This window comes from Xyrauchen texanus, chromosome 1, assembly GCF_025860055.1.
Source record: "Xyrauchen texanus isolate HMW12.3.18 chromosome 1, RBS_HiC_50CHRs, whole genome shotgun sequence".
NCBI lineage: Eukaryota > Metazoa > Chordata > Actinopteri > Cypriniformes > Catostomidae > Xyrauchen > Xyrauchen texanus.
Window position 1 is genome coordinate 22788158 of NC_068276.1, and position 15705 is coordinate 22803862.

General features: G+C 37.6%; 1 protein-coding gene across 4 annotated transcripts in view; it reads right to left on the reverse strand.

Annotated features, from left to right (window-relative positions):
- Positions 1–1087: 1087 nt before the first annotated feature.
- LOC127643681 (dysferlin-like) overlaps positions 1088–15705 on the reverse strand; it is a 138547-nt gene continuing 123929 nt past the window's right edge. For all 4 annotated transcript variants that reach the window (XM_052126504.1, XM_052126512.1, XM_052126498.1 and 1 more), the window contains 9 exons: positions 15553–15692; positions 15324–15412; positions 15134–15229; positions 14711–14852; positions 9218–9317; positions 4823–4995; positions 2970–3079; positions 2667–2814; positions 1088–1780 (listed from right to left, as the gene is read on the reverse strand). In XM_052126504.1, coding sequence (XP_051982464.1) covers positions 1721–1780; positions 2667–2814; positions 2970–3079; positions 4823–4995; positions 9218–9317; positions 14711–14852; positions 15134–15229; positions 15324–15412; positions 15553–15692 — 1058 coding nt within the window. In that variant the 3' untranslated portion in view covers positions 1088–1720. The remainder of the gene's footprint in view (positions 1781–2666; positions 2815–2969; positions 3080–4822; positions 4996–9217; positions 9318–14710; positions 14853–15133; positions 15230–15323; positions 15413–15552; positions 15693–15705) is intronic.

Here is a 15705-nt window from a genome sequence, read left to right on the forward strand (position 1 = left end):
ATTTATGGATAAAATGTCTAAGACACAAAAGATTAAAAAAAACATTTACACAATGGAATACATATAGGCAAGGTATATATTTGATGATAACATATTGTACAGTGCTCTACATACAATAGATTTAACAGTGAATTTGTTGGAAATAATAGCATAAGTTATAAGGCAATTATTTTCAACAGCATTACATTAAAGACTGCCAAAAGATCATTCAAAATTGACTGATTCATTGGCATGTAATAGAATATGTTCTTTTACTCAGAAATAAACATTCTTGATTGTCATATTGAGAGACTTTGTAAATCCTGACAACAAACTTTTCATAGATGCTCAACATTGCAAGAGAAGATTTTTGTACACAAGATTTGGCAAGAGATCGATCATGGACAAAGCTTAAAGTATAAGGCATTCTGGAACTTTTTGTCACCTTTTTGTTAAGTGGTCAATGATGAGAAGTCAGTGATATTGTGGATCTATACATATTTGTGCAGAACATATTATTTAACACAATTAAAAAATAAAAAATGTAAATATGAATCCCTCCTCTAGCCTATTTCTTAACATAGGAATGCAGCCTTTATATGGTCAGATCAGTGACATATATGGAAAGATCAAAGCTCTTCTTTACTTTACCCTAATTTTTAAAATAACATAACTTCTGGAAATCCTGCCGATTTAGTTCGATTAATCCTAGATCTCTTTACTTTTCTTGCAACTGATTGAGATTCCCGTTTAACTGATTTTGCAATAGCCCTGGTCCACCTGAGTTAGCCCAACCTTCACTGTACTAAGTAGGAGGAGCTCATGACCTGGTCATGAAGAGAAAATAGGCAATTTGTGTATTTTACCACGTAATAGTTCTTTCACAGGCATGTTTATATGTCTTGCACCTTTTTCCAGATGGATCTGCTCAATTTCACACTTTATAGAGTCAAATGCAAAAAGGCACATGGGCGTGCGGGTAAGATTTACACAAATAAACAACCCTTTTATCTTTTGTTCTCTTACACATCCAGCTATCCACACACACATAACATACAGACACGCACATTGCCAACCCAGAGTTGACCTCAAATCCATTTAGTGAGGATTTCTTTAAAGCAAAATAACAGTGTGATAGTAATCTGAGCCACCTCTCTGATTACTATCACACTCTGCTAACAGCAGGGGCTCAGCTAATAACCAGCCCGTCTCGGACCTTACAGCCTAACAGTACAAATCCAGGGTTTAACCTAAACAGCCAACACTGTTGAAAGGAGAAATAAAGGAGAGGAACAAATGGATGGGAGGTGGTGTGAGGTGGTTTTGTCTCCCTTTCTCTGTGTGAAGGAAGAAGAAAGGAGCATCTGACTGTGAAGAAAGCGCAGAGTATTACAGAAGACATGAAAAAGGATTAAACAGGCAGAGAGATGAAAGTGCTAGTGGGAGTCAGAGAGAATATGGAGAGAGTTCAGGGCCAGGTCAGATACAGGGCAGGGAGCTTGGCGTGTAATATATGTACAAACACACACTCGTTATGCAACATTCGTGCATATAGTACTAAAACAAGTAAACGAGTGTTTTTGGCTTTCTCTTGGCTAATAAGTACATATGCATGAGCAAGGCCATAGATATCTCTTCATATATATTATGTATATCAGTCCAACAAGCTTCACAGAGATGTGTGGATGGAGATTTTGGTTTGGTTGGTATTGGGGTCTATTTCCATTTCCCCATCACCATCTCACAGTGTTCCCTTTCCAATTCCACTGAAGGGACCAACCATCTTCATAGCAGCATAGTTCTGTAAAAATTATAATAATATAGTGCTTAACATGGCAAATACATTCAACAAATGCTGCATGTGTTTCATAAAACATTATGAAATATTTTATTGTACTTCAATACTCATGGACTGGTAACACTAAATAAATTAGGTATGAATTAACAAAGAATAATAATTTTAACAGCATTTGTTAATCTTGGTTCATTTTTATTAATCAAAATTCTATCATCCATTATTCATGTTAATTCATATTGCATTAACTAATGTTAATTTGTACAACTTTTCATGTAAAAAAAATCTAAGAATTAATCTTAAATTAAAATAAATACAAATAAATGCTGTAAAAGTATTGCTCATTGTTATTTCATGTTAACTATTGTGTAAACTATTATTAACAAATACAACCTTATTAAAAAGTGTTACCCATGGTCCAATTCAATTGCACAATGTGTGCATGATCTGTATGGTTTTGTTGGTCCTATTTATACACATTGTATATATGGCATTTATTTCTACCATACAAGTAACTATACCTACTGTAGCTGTACCTTCAACAATGTCAGTTGTGTGGCAGTAAATAATCTATTCTATTCTTTACATTCAAGGATATTTAAATACACTATCCATCTCTCAGTCTATCATTTGAGTATCATGTGCGTGTGTATATGTATATATGAACTTTTGCATGCCAATGTATGTATGTGTGAGTCTGTATTTAACCCAGCTGCAGAGCTGAATAATGCATGCCACATTCCTGAACTATGAACAAAGAAACACATCTCTGATCAAACACATCACGATCACAGAAACATCCATTTACACTTTAATCCTCTTCTTTTATCAGCACAATTACTACCATAAAGCCATTTGATAGACACACACACACACACACACACAGACTTACAGGGAAGGCGTAGAGAAAGACTCCAAGGAAGAGTATAATGAAAAAGAGAAGAAAGAGGCCAAGAATAAGCCACTTAAACCTTCTCCACACAATGAACTTAAACGTCTTATACGGGGCTGAAACCCATAGAAATGAGGTCTCAGGACGCCTATAGAGAGAAAGAGAGAGAGCGAGAGAGAAATTAGAAAACAGATTTTCAGCCAACTGATAAATGATCTAATTCCCAAAACAGAGGGGCTATTACTTGAGTATTTTTGGTTATTTGATGAGAGAAGTGCCTGTAATTGGATGTGCTCTACTTACTGTGGGTCTTCTAGATGGGGATTCATGTTTGGCTCATCTCTGCCGAGCCCTGCTGGCCTCTCATCCTGCTCCTGCTCAGAGATGATTTCCAGGGACATTTCCACTTTTCCCTGAGTAACAAGAAGAGTCTATGTTATTCCTACATAATAGCAAGAACTGTGTACAGAAGTGAGTTGTGTTTGACTTAAGACTCAAGTCTTTAAATCCTAGAGGCTTTGCCTTACCAGCTGCAAACTTTAAAAACAGGGTTTGATTTTGATTTATAATATTTTCAAGTATAAGTATAAATACCAATAAATGTAATTTGCTTTTTGGAAACAGAATAATTTATTTAGCTTTTCTTATCTTTATGGAGCTTTTTATGTTTTGAATGGCGCACAATGAACTGCTATACACTTTACATTTAACAGCTGTTATAAAAAATTATGCTAAGGAAGAAATTCAATTAAAAATTAACATGTATCGTGATATGTATTGTATCGTGATGATATTGGTGATACCTAGCCATACCACAGACCTTATTTTGGTCATAAATCCAAAACAGCTATTATAAAAAAAAACATAGGAAAATTCAGTCAGAGCCCATGTCTCCAAAATTCTCATTCTATTCCAGGTGTATTATCATTTTGAACAGCTTTATTGATTACTGGGATTTCAAACATTGTATTTCACTCCCACCTGGATGCCCAGCTTCTTCATATGAGGATTGTCAAGCTCTCAAATGCGCAGAACTTCACAACAAAAGGCCAGCAAATTTAAATGGGGATGTACATGACTTACTATTTTTTTCTTCCAAAAACAATTACGTTTTTAGCCTAATTATTTTAATAATTATAATTTTATTTAATCACTGTTTGAGCAGCTTTTGGGAGCAATGTTGTTGAAACCAAAAACAATCGTCTGTGCTTCCCGCTTCTGAAAATCCCTGGATGCCACTGACACAGACACATTACACATCACAGTAAATTATGTAAATTAAACATCAAGAGTGTTTCATTTCCTGTATGTTTCATACATATCTGTGATGATTATTGTATTTAACCATTCAAAAAGAGCAAATGACAAACTATGTACTTTCAGTCTTCCTCACAAAAGCAAACTGCAAACACTACAGGAACACAGCAATTGTTGCCCTTGCTGATTGTTTATATTTCTGTGATGCTTCTCTTCTTATTTCAGCAAGCTTCACTTTGATTTGCCTCCAAAATGAGGAGGCATTACAATCCATAGTAGGGAATCAGAAAGAGGCAGTCATTTAATAGATTCCCCCTCTTCTATTTCTGAGCAATTAGCATGACAGACACACAAGTATATAAGCGACTAGATTTCATCAACAGCAGTCAATAGGTCCCCTGCCGTTAATGAGTTGGCAAGTGGGCAGCTGGTTTAAAGGAAAGGTTTGTTGATTTCAGAAGCATGGCAGTTGATATTGACTCATTTTCAAGCTTAAAAAAAGGACATAAAAGTAGTCCATGCAACTCATGCACCATGTTCCATGTCTTCTGAAGGCACACGTTTAGATATTGCAAGTTATTTTACAGTGAAAATCATGACTTCCGGCATTTTCCACACTTAAACCTCAACAAAGCAAAAACAGCGCAAGTTCTCACAGGAACATGTGAACAAGCTTCTCTTGTGCACGCACAAAAGTTTTGCCACAAGAAGTCACGTGCACTACTATTATGACACTTCTGGGACATTTTATAAGCTACAGGTCATTATATTTAGTGCTAAGAGAATAAAGTCTTACGGGTTTGGAACGGCATGAAAGTGAGTGAATAATGACATCATTTACATTTTTAGGTTAACTATTCCTTTGAGTGCATGTGTGTTTATGTGTAACTCCTACTTACTGCAAGGATCTTCTCGCCTTGTTTGTCACATGCACATGGCCACCAGCCTTTTACCGACTTCTGCTCAAACAGTGAAACCAGCTTGTCTTGGGTCTGTGAGAGCATCTCCAGACCACATTTCCCTTGAGATTTTGCAGGACTCAGCATATGGTTCAGATCCATCTCCAAACAACCTTTGAAAGACAGAGAGAGAGGGAGGGCGACAAGGCAAAATAAATTGAGCACTCACTATTTTTTCCTATTATTTAATTTGTCAAAAGGTGTCCGACCGATTGTGGTCGGATGCTAATTATTAGAAAAATGCAACTAGATCAGTGTATTGTATGAAGGTCTTTAAGGAGTCAGGCTCATAAAGACATAACTTTATGAAACTTTATTTCATGTTGGAAATTAGGTTAAGATGTATACGAATATCATTAGTAGTAAAGAAGTTATAGAGGACCCGTGTGGTCTGAATGATGTATTTGCGTAAATGTTTAATTGCATTTATGCTAGGGTGACCAGATTCCTGCTTGTGTAAAACGGGACAGCCCCCTCCCTGCAAACATTTTATTGAAGTATCCTTACCTAGGCGCAGATCAATGTGAAGTAGAGTGTGCATCCGCATCTGTAACTGTTGTCACCTTGTACTTTTCACTAGCAGCAATTTTTCTCAGTGTGCGCATGTCTTTCAAGAGTTTATCGCAAAATGCAGAGCAGTCCAAAATTAAGATGTACGAAAAGCATTGCCTTCATACTGAGCCCCTAAAGGGTCAAGGTAGGGAGGAACATTTATTTGGGTGGGGGAAAAAGAAAATAAGCAAATGCTTTTGCGTTTTCTTGAAATTATTTTGCGTTCTCGCAAAATGTGCGTCATAATGACAGTCTTCTGTTAGCTCTCCTATGAGTATTCCAGGATTATTCCAGCTTTTGAGTTAAACAAGTGCAATGAAAGAGTGAAGCCCAAGACAATACTTTGGCAATGAACAAATCATAATCATCAATTTATGAATTTGTGTAATCAAGTAATAAATAAATAAAGATATCACAGTTAAAATTACAATAAATGCGAGTGGTCTATTTGAAATGGATTGCTGTGGTGCACAATTGAATCACATATTATTATTGTAATTGTTGTGATGGTGTTTCCCTCAACATTAATAAAGCAATAAATGTTTCCTTGTGTGGCGAGTGAAGGTTTTGATATTTAAAAAGATTCAGAACTCACTTATAAATTATTTGTATTTGCGTTTGGAACATCCCTTTAGTTTAGCCACCATGATTGTGCATGATAAATGGCCACATAAACATACATATAACAGTTGATATTTGAGCATATATTCAAATTACATTTGGCCTCTAGTTTGGGAAAACATGCTATAACATATATAAAAATTTTAATTTCTATAGCATTAAAAAAAATATATATAGCATTTTTTTGCATAGGCTATGCCAAATATCAGATTTATGTATGATCATGTAATGATGCAATTCAGAAAGGAGTCGCTGTATCTTTTCACTCTTTTCATGTTTACAAGATACAGTTTTCCACAAAAAGTAGGCATCGGCACCTGTCATCTAGACTTATCTCTCATAAATGCAATAGCCTGCAGAGCATTCTTGCATGGGAATGCATATACGAGAACACATGTTTTGCGAAAGAATGCGAAAAAATTAGCTAGAGAACGCATAGTTTCTCTGGGGAACCCAAAAGCTTTGCGAGTGCACGCAAAGTTTCTCGAAGGAACGCAAAAGCAAAATTTTCCCCACCACCGTGGCCCATTAGGGGCTCCGTACCTTCATGAAGGTTACACTGAGTCGAGATTTATCCGGTGTCCGTGCTTCATTCATTAATGACAACACATGCTCCACAGATGCAGATGTCCCAGGCAGGCATAAAACCAACTCCACAACCTTGGCTAAGACTCCAAAGTTGATGGTCTTGTTCTTCAGCCCATGAAAAATGTCTGTCCATCTCTCAGACATGGACGTCTTGTTCATGTTCCACTCAGTGATGCGACGAGTGACAATGTTTTTCACACAAGCCCACTCATCAAAGAGCGTGGTTTCGTCAATCAAACTGAGAGTGAGGATTCTGGAGTAGAAGTGTTCAAGGTTGCTCTGAATGTCTTTCCACTATGGGATGTCCCACTCAAGTTTTTCTGTGTTCTCCAATGAGCGGCTCCAATTTTGGAGATAATCCACCGATGCTGCACAAAAGTTTCTCACTGCACAAAAGAAATCATCCGCTCGCATGTCATCAGTTTCAACCAGGGCATCCAACTGCTTTTTGATGTCCGAGGGTATGAATGATTCCTCCAGCATGGCCTGCAAGACTTTTCTCAGGTCATGAATGTGCAAAGCTATGTGCACAACTTCCCAAAAGAAATCAGTAACACTTGGTGTGGCACACTTACTTTTAGCAGCATCCACATGCTTTTTTTGTATGAACATGCTGCGTGATGTTGGTGCGGCCTCCATGGGCAATGGAAAAGCTCACACCTCACTTTACTAGGCTCTGTCTGTAACTCCTTTTTTTTGGAAATTTAAACTCTTTTTGAAGATCCTCATTAAATGTACATGCACGCTTCCTTGACATTTTTCCAGCCGCAATTTCATCTGTGTGTTCTTTCAAACCGACTCTTCAATCAGTTTACTAACTATCGATAGGAGATTGTGATTGGATAGTTAAATCCAATAATGTACTTCAAATAACACGGTGTGATTTTATTGGTTTTACAAGACGTATCCTTGGCTAACTTTGATTAGAATATTCATGAGACTGAGAAAGCCGCTTATTTGATAGAGACATTTTAGGAGAGGGGAAATACGTGACAAAACATGATTTTTTTCAGAATAAGTCAGGACACTAGTAAAAGTGCTTAAATACAGGACTGTCCCGAGAAAAACAGAAGTCTGGTAACCCTAGTTTATGCTGACTGTCATGCTAGGGCTGGGCATCATATTGACTTTTTAAGGTATATTGATATATTTTCAAATGAAATATAGGATGAGACAATACCATTTATATCGATATACTCCATGCCATCTGACACGCCTCCACAAACTTTACACAACCAGAAGAGAGAAGATGCCGTGAAAATTCTGCTTTAACTTTCTTTGCACCAAAACTACATCTTGTTTCTTCTTGGAAAATTAATAAACACATTTTACTCTCCATTCTGGTCAGAGAGCATTCACTCTTTCTTAGCGGTCATAGTAAACAGACACGCAGATCTCACATTCAGCATGGCTTATGAAACATCGCCTTTGGAAATAAATAAAGGCATCGTCAGAGGTTATGCAGGTACATAAGAAAGTTTACATGGAGACTAAGACTGCATCCTCACAATCTCGGTAAAGAAAGAAGCCGATTTTATTACCGTCTATTCAATACAACATGTTTAATTGAATCCTTGATACTGTTAATCTTTTTTTTTTTAAAGCTGTTTAAAAGCACCGTTTTCTTATTTATTAATTTTTTTTTCTATAGTGTGTGTTTTTTCTATTCATTGCTTTTCTTTGGTTATTTTATTACTGACTGTTTACTTCTCTTACATAATAAACTGGAAACTTAATAATTTTGTAATGAACAAATTAGTTGTGTTAGGCTATTATTTGTTATGGTATTGAAGCTGGCATCAGAAATCTTCAAATTTCACTAAAGACTACTGAAATTTTGGTATTGTGATAAATGTATATATTGTGTATGGTAGAGTAGGGAAAGTATATATTATTTCACAGAAGTGTGAACATCCCTGCTGTAAATGATAGCGATTAATTATTTTATTTATTTGACTACCATGCGTACATGAGGTTATAAATAAAATAGTCTTGCCTATCCAGTGCCCAGATCATCTAGTTCATTGCATCAGTATAACACTGTTAGGTTTACCATGTCTTAATTTTAGAAAAAATACAACAGAAACTCTGACATGTTACTTGAGCATGTAACCAATACTTGTCCTTTTTTCTCTGGACAAGTAACTTTTTAACTTGGACAAGTGAATGACCAATTTACTTGTCCATAGGACATGCACATCACAATGCTAAATGTCAAGCCCTGCATGTCATCTGTAGAGAATGCCATAAACAAGTTGCATCCAAAAGTGGAAGCACTTCAAATCTCTTCAACCATTTACAACAGCGCCATAAACTGCAGTTTGTGTTAAACTTCTGAAAGTCTTCTGCCCCGAAACAAAGCACGTTGCAAGCTTCATTTACCATCTCACATGTGGCTTTAACTCACAACTGAACATTTAGTCCACTTCGTAGAAAATTAAGAGATCTATATCGTGTATCACCATTCAGCCTAAATAATTTGATGAGGGTGGTAAAGCTGAGGAAGAAAATTGAGGAGTAATTTGGCACAAGGGATGTACATTGGTTCAGAATTTTCATCTCATATGTTCTTACCAAGGAAATCATCAAAGGAGAACTTGTCATTGTCCCAAATCTGGATAGTAAGCTTAGGAGGCAGTTTTGTTTCAACTTTGTCCAAACTCCAAAAATGCTCCTGTAGAGAAAGAGAAACATGGTAGGTGTGACAGAGGTACAGACAGAGAGTAAATCAGGCGATAATTTTATATTTTTTGATGAGCTATCCCTTTTACTATCCCCCCTATCTCTAATAATGTACTCTCCCTCATGCCATCCCAGATGTGCTTCTGCAGAACACAAATTAAGATTTTCAGAAGAATATCTCAGCTCTGTTGGTCCATATAATCCAAGTGAATTGTGACCAGGATTCTGGAGCTCCAAAAAGAACATAAAAGCAGCATAAAAGTAATGCATATGACTTTGATTAGTTAAATCCATGTCTTCAGAAGTGATATGATAGGTGAGAGTGATAAACAGATCAATATATTTGTCTTTTGTTTTACTATAAACCTCCACTTTCACTTTCACTTCCACATTCTTCTTTTTTGTTTTATTTTGGCGATTCACATTCTTTGTGCTACCGGTTGGGCTGATCAAAAGTGGAGATTTATTTTAAAGAGGACATAAATATTCATCTGTCTCTCACCCACAACTATCACATCACTTTCAAAGATATGGATGTAACCACTAGTTTTATGGATTACTAATATGCTGCCTTTATGTGCTTTTTGGAGCTTTAAAGTTCTGGTCACCATTCACTTGCATTGTATGGATCAACAGAGCTGAAATATTCTTCTAAAAATCTTTGCTTTTGTTCTGCAGATGAAAGAAAATCATCTTGGCATGAGGGTGAGTAAATGATGAGAGAATTAAAAATGTTGGGTGAACTGTCCCTTTAAACCAGGGGTTTTTATACTTTTTGATGCTAAGTATCCCCAAATATGATGATCGTCTTGCAAGGGACCCCCCAGACTGCTATCGGGTCCTTGAATAACGTATAACGTTAGGCTGCGCGATAATAGTAAAAATGATAATCAGAATTATTTTGTTCAAGATTATTAAATCACAATTTTTCTGCCCTTTTGTGAATGTTTTTTTTTTATACAGGGCTGCTGAATTTGGACAAAAATACCGTTTCCACTGCTCTGATATCAATTCTAAAAGATAAAAATTACAATAAACAGCAGCTCTCATGTTGAACAAGGTGTTAAAACTACAAATTAGTAAATGATTTGAGCAAAATTAAGTCATGTTTTGCCGATGCTTTACTTCCAATGTAAGAGTTAAGAGGGTAATGATGAGAGAATTATAATATTTTTGGTAGAGCCGGGACTTTATCGCGTTAATTTAGATTAATCAATTACAGACTTTAACGCGTTAATTAAGATTAATTAATTACACAAAAAATAACACGTTTTACGCATTTTAATTTTTGCACCGTGGAACGTTTCTCACTGGATGAGTTTCGGCGGACCGATTATACTGGAGCACCAACTAGTGTTCATGACTTCAGACAACAACAAATCACAGTGAACATGAACGAAGAAGCTGACGAGACCGCTTTGGTTGGCCCCGTGGATGGGAAATTTTGTTATAAAAAACGAACGGATGGAAGCGTCGATAAGAGCATGGTTGTGTGCAAGCTATGCAACAAGGAATTCGCCGCAGCACATCGAGCCTCAAGTATCACCTCAACGCAAAACATAATACAAAAATAAACAATATTTTGTTGCTTAAGCTTATGTATTCAGTCATTATTCAATGGTATACTAAAAATCCATGTGAAAAAAATTACTTCTCACTGTTCTCAGGTCAAATATTTATGCAATTAAAATGCGATTCATTTCGATTAATTAATTACAAAGTCTCTAATTAATTAGATTAATTTTTTTAATCGAGTCCCGGCCCTAATTTTTGGTGAACGATTCTTTAGGTGCCTTGCTTGTGGAATTTACAACCTGCAACCTTTTAGTTACCAATCCAGATCTTTAACCACTACACTACACCACCCCTATGAGAAATGGAGAGGCAGATATAAACTCACAGCCCAAGACAGTGACTGAGAAAGACAGAGTGAGAAAATGATAGCGTGAATGTGAGAAGTAGAATTAGAAAGAAGGTGAGAGACACAGAGTGACACCCACTACAGCCCTGATTCGGCATCCCACCGCCAGACAGGATTCCATTGGCGTGACAACATTCCCACCGTACTGTACCCTTGATGGATGTGTGGACAAACACGGCTAGGATAATGAACTCCTGCTTCACAGAGCTGCACTGCTGCCATTCACCGGTAAACAGGCCACGTCGGACAGGATGTCCTGCCTGACAACCGCATACAGCGCCATCAAAACAAACACTGCAAATAAGGACTTACTTCCAATCAATCACTGTTTCTCAGGCCGTTTTTCATGCTAGAGAATCAAGACAATTTTGTTATGTATCATTTCTATTGTGTGTTGTCTCCAACAATCCCCAGCCAAAGTGGATCTATCTTCTGACAGCTGCTGTAATGGGCCGCTCTAAGTTTAATGGGTGGAACGGCTATCTTCAATCTTACCATAACTGATCTCTTGCCTGCCAAAACCTCACTTTAAGTGCCATGTCCATCACAACTGTTTTCCCTGAGCTGGCTTGGCTGAAGTCTGGACTGTCTTGCTTTTATAGGATGCTCATGTACCACGTGCGGTGAGTGGACGTTTGCCAGCTGCAGCCTGCAACATATCTGGGTTTGAAACATTGCATTAAACACCTGCCAATTGCAATGATATCCTTCAAAATGTGGCCAGTTCACAGAAAGCCATGAGCGTAAGACTACGTTTTTGGAGTTGTTACAAAGCCTTTTCAAATTACGGGTGACCTGTGGATCACCTAATCAGACTCAATCAAGGCCCAGCATTTTGGTTTACGCAACATATCTAAAGACCAGAATGCAGATATGAATGTTGACAGGCCTAGAGTCACCAACTAAACCACTAATCAAATCTGGTTTGATTTCTCCTTTGATTTCAACTCTGGTTTGATCCTTCTCAATTGACTTATTTGTTTCCATCAAATCTTTAAATGCAGATTAAGGGGCAGTTAAGTACAAACGTTCTTGCACTAAAAAGCTAGACGCAGTGCAACAAACAGAACGTTTTTTTTTTTTACTTAACATGGCATTGAAAAAAATGGTGCTTCTGCATAAGACACTGAAAAAACAGTGAGACAATGTGCAACGGTCAAAGATGTCTGTCTTGCGTAGTGGTTCTTAACAAACTTCCAAGGGGCCTCAAAATGACTTAAAATTAGTGCTGTCAATTTAATAAGTGAGTTCAGTATGAAAAAAACTTTAATCATGCCCCTTGACTTGTACGTACATTCCGTAATAAAAGTTTGTATTTTATTACCATAAGAGTAATTCAAGCTTGAAGTACATCTGTTTTTAAGAGATGTATCAATAGGTGATAGCGTGCCTCAAAAAAACCTCAAAAGCTGCACAGCCACAGAATAAGAACTGGTAAAGCAGGCAATTGCACAAGCACAATCACTCTCACGGGTTGCTTTTGCCGGGAAAATCCAAGGGATATGAAGTTTATGCACGCTCCCGAGAGCCTTGCCTCAGACAGTAGCTTCTCTTCCACTATTCAACAGCGACAACAGTCTGCAACGCTAGGTAATGTTATCTTAGAGATGGAATCCAGCAAATAGCCGGCTCCCAGCACAACAGCGACTCCTACACAAACTCAGAGTAAGCCAAAAAAACATTTATCAACTGAATCCCGTCTGGATAAGAAATGTGATTATGGTCGAGTGAAAAATAGAGTCCAGGATTTTTGATTCCTGGAGGGACCTTCGTTCGGTTTTCTTGGCATTCTTATTGGACAGGTAAGCTTACATAACTGCAAAGCATGTGAAATATAGTGCCATAAGGATTGATCTGTGTAATTTTAGATAACTTGATCTTGCCTGCCAATGCTGACGATTGAAAGCTACTTTGCTTCGTAGCGGTCAAATAATTTCAACTATCTTCTCTTTATAATAAAAGTCAGGTTAATGTCAATGTTAATCTGTAATTAGTCAGCAAGGTAACCAACCATTAGTGCAAAAAAACCCATTCATTAGTGTAATGTAACTTGGTTATACAGAAAATATATACTATCTATTATTATAAAAAATAGCACATCGATATATAAAAATGACAGTTGTAATGGAATCACATCAATACTGAATTGTGTCAACATATTTATAATGTTCAGTCTATTTTATAAACAGCTACCGTCATCATCCACTAAATTTAGCTAACAGCCATTGGTAAAGCTGGCTAGCTAGCTAACGCTGACATAGGCTATCGTATAAATGCAAGGAAAAGTGATTACTTCAAACTAAAGTCGTGCATAGTCAGAACTATATCCACACTTTGTTTTAGCCCTGTTCTAGCACTGGAGAGTCAAATACAATATACAATCTCAAAGTTTGTAGTAAAACAATCTTAACTGTGTAATTTTAATTATGCTACCTCATCTGTTAGCATGATGCCGGTGAATCATGTTCAGCCTCTTTGAAGGTTACGTCATTGTTTTGGTCGATGCTTGAGCATGAGCAACAGGTAGATGGCTGTAGTTCACTAAACGGCCACAGGTGTCATTAATAACAAGGGTTTCTGAATCTTACATACTGCAACTTTAAGAAAGTAGTTCCATGCACACATGCATTTTTTGTGACAGTCCTTAGTTTTTCCAAATTTTTTAATTTACTTGTTCTTTGAAGTGTTTGAACACTCACTATCATGCTGTATGGCCCTAAACCAGCAAGGCTGTGTTTACTTGTGGCTTTGTGCCTGCGGCCGAATCACAGCTGTGCTGATGAAGGGCCATACCTCACTCTTCTTAGTGGGTACTCTCAGTGGTAAAGATGCTGGCTACCACCACTGGAGTTCGCTAGTTCGAATCCCAAGGTGTGCTGAGTGAATCTAGCCAGGTCTCCTAAGCAATCAAATTGGCCCAGATGCTAGGGAGGGTAGCGTCACTTGGGGTAACCTCCTCGTGGTCGCTATAATGTGAATCGGTCTCGGTGGGGCGCGTGGTGAGTTGAGCGTGGATGCCGCGGTGGATGGCGTGAAGCCTCCACACACACTGTGTCTCTGTGGCAATGCGCTCAACAAGCCACGTGATAAGATGCACAGGTTGACGGCAGCTGGGATTCGTCCTCCGCCACCCGGATTGAGGCAAATCACTACACAACCACGAGGACTTAAAAGCACATTGGGAATTGGGCACTCCAAATTGGGAGAAAAAGGGGGAAAAACAAACAAACAAACATTTAATTATTATGCATTATTTAAATGACCTTTATTTTGGGGCCTTTCTTAGCAAATAATGATGTATGCATTTTATTATGATTAATCTGATTAATTAATCGGCATGCCATGTCATTATTATTTTGATATAATATTCCATTTAGATTCTATATTTATATAAGAAAATGATTGAAAAACAACACAAATAGATGTAAAAACTTGTTGGTTGTAAACAGCCCCCCAAGTCTCACCTTTTTATCAATGGTGCAGAGTTGTTCAGCAGGTAAATAATGGAAGGGGAAGATAAACCTCCAATTAAAGTTGCCTTCACCTCCCAGTGATCGATAGTGTACATCTGTTTTCTGCTTGTTATCTTCATGGCCGTGCATCCAGCTACGATTGAAAAAAATAGCTTTGACAATTACCCGACACATAATTTCAAACACATTTAGAAGGCAATGTTACTTACAATTTACCTATGGCTTGGGGCCCTGGTTGCTCTGCAACTGTATGTTTGTTGCTACTGATCGATATTTTTTGCATCCCATTGTTACTATTGGTCACAGTGGCAACAGACAAGCAACAGACCCATGGCATGGGAAACAAGAACAACTTCATCTTAGTGAAGTTTATATACACAAGCCCAACAAGCAATTTATGACACCCCAATTTACCCTTTCACATAAATGTCACTCATCTTCTCCCCAGTAACGCTGACCTCATCCAAGATAACATCTCTTGTGTTCCATATAATACAGCGCAGGAAGAACCTATGGGACCAGAAAACATGGAATATTATACTTCTGCTTAAAAAAGCAAATAAATGAAAGTGAATATAGAAATTAAAGAAGGTGACATTCGTACTTTTTAGCTCTGCGTGGTGTAATATTGAATGGAGGCCCAGGTGGGCCTAAAGATTTAGGAAACAGGTCCACCCACATTTGCAAACGCCCCTGGGAATTGGCAAATAAAACAACTCAATGAAGAGAGACAAGGCATCTCATGAACAATATAATCAAGTAGAGAGAAAGTTATTTGAGAGTAAATGTTTTCAGAATGTAAAAATTTGTATACATTTTGGAGACTGTGTTACCTGTTCTATATCCGGCTGTAGGGGGCTGTAGAGGGGTCGTGTCTCAACATGCTCAGGTACCAGACCTTGCCTCCTCAGCACCAACAGAGCGAGATGCTCCTGCACTAGACCCAGGTGAGGGTTAAGAGGTTTCCCTTCATCTGAGGGCCAAAT